The sequence below is a fragment of the Galeopterus variegatus genome, unplaced genomic scaffold, assembly GCF_000696425.1.
Source record: "Galeopterus variegatus unplaced genomic scaffold, G_variegatus-3.0.2 Scaffold12122, whole genome shotgun sequence".
Lineage (NCBI taxonomy): Eukaryota > Metazoa > Chordata > Mammalia > Dermoptera > Cynocephalidae > Galeopterus > Galeopterus variegatus.
In genome coordinates, this window is record NW_007738233.1 from 19,851 (window position 1) to 21,425 (window position 1,575).

The 1,575-nt window shown below is 41.8% G+C and overlaps 1 protein-coding gene across 1 annotated transcript in view; it reads left to right on the forward strand.

The window, feature by feature from the left end:
- The window catches only part of SOX17 (SRY (sex determining region Y)-box 17), a 2,733-nt gene extending 2,089 nt beyond the window's left edge, over positions 1 to 644 (forward strand). The window contains exon 3 of the mRNA XM_008595002.1: positions 5 to 644. Within this exon, the coding sequence (XP_008593224.1) occupies positions 5 to 276 (272 nt within the window). The 3' untranslated portion in view covers positions 277 to 644. The remainder of the gene's footprint in view (positions 1 to 4) is intronic.
- The last annotated feature ends 931 nt before the right edge of the window (positions 645 to 1,575 follow it).

A 1,575-nucleotide genomic window follows, 5' to 3' on the forward strand; every position in this document is an offset into this window, starting at 1 on the left:
GCAGCAGCACCCGCCGGGCCGGGGCAGCCGTCGCCTCCTCCCGAGGCGCTGCCCTGCCGGGACGCCGCGGACCCCGGCCAGCCCGCCGAGCTCCTCGGGGAGATGGACCGCACGGAATTTGAACAGTACCTGCACTTCGTGTGCAAGCCCGAGATGGGTCTCCCCTACCAGGGACATGACTCTGGTGTGAATCTCCCAGACAGCCACGGGGCCATTTCCTCGGTGGTGTCCGATGCCAGTTCTGCGGTATATTACTGCAACTATCCTGACGTCTGACAGGTCCCGATCAGCCCCAGCCTGCAGGCTAGAAGCAGTGTTACACACTTCCTGGAGGAGCGAAAGAAATCCTCAGCATCATGTTTTGTTTTGTTTTTGAGTTGCCTCGACATATAATTTATGGTAATTTATTTTGTCTGCCACTTGAACAGTTGGGGGCGGGGGGAAAGTGTGGTTTAAGATTTGTTCAGAAACTTGTTTCCCAAGTTGTGCTGTCAGAACCCCTTTTTCAACTTATCCAGTTTTGACTGTGTCCCAGAAGAACTTGCTCCATTTCCTGAAAATTTATTGATCAAAGAAATTTTGTCCCAGGTGTGTTTTTTCAACCTTTAAAAAAATAAAATCTGGAATTCTGCTTTTCAACTCTCCTCGTGCCTCTGCACACTACTCTTACCAAAAACCAATTTTTAAGATTAACGTGGAGTTGTTAATACAATTAGAAAGGTACAGGTAGGTGTAAATTTCTCATTCTCATATCATAGTAGACTTAGCTTCTTTAAAGGAGAAACCCTAAAATTGAACATTAGAATATTCAAGTTTGATATAATTGTTTTGCTAGAAAAAGAGAGCATCATGGAACGAATCTGCTTTATACATTTCAAGTGATTTTAGTCCTAAAGAGTGGTGATTAATCTTAATGCTAAATATTTTCAATTCTGGGACATCACTTTAACCAGAGGGAACAAAGTTACTTTGTCCAAGTAACTTTGATTTTCTAGTTGTTGATCTTAACCTTGAAACCTGCCTAAAATAGGCTTTTTGATTTTTTTTTTTTTTTGCTTGTCTGTACTTTACTGAATAGTCTTCACACTCTCAACATTAAACTTGCCTTTAATCCTCACATTTTTACATCTTTGGGAAGTGGTGTTGCTGGGTTAAATAATTTGAAGGAGTCACAGGAACGAATCAAAATAAGACTTGCATTGTGACTTAACTTTTAATGAACCTTCATATCTAATTTAAAAAGTACATTTTACTATCATGTTTAACTACATACATGGATGATTGCATTTCCTCATATCTGAAGTGTCATCTGAAGTGGGTGATTGTAGTGGGCTTTACAAATGGACTAAAGCTACAGCCCTCGCACATCACTGTAATTCCCTTATCAAGAAGAGATGGAGTTACAGGGTTGTAAATAGGGGATCAGCTTCTGCAATCTGCAGTGCTAATTAGTGGCATTTTTCACCCCCTTTTGTGGTTGGAGACATAATGGAAACAGATGACTAGTAGTGGGTATTTGGGTTTTTTTCTGTGCCACCCTTTCAGTGCCACCCTGAACAGTTTGGACCTGAACAA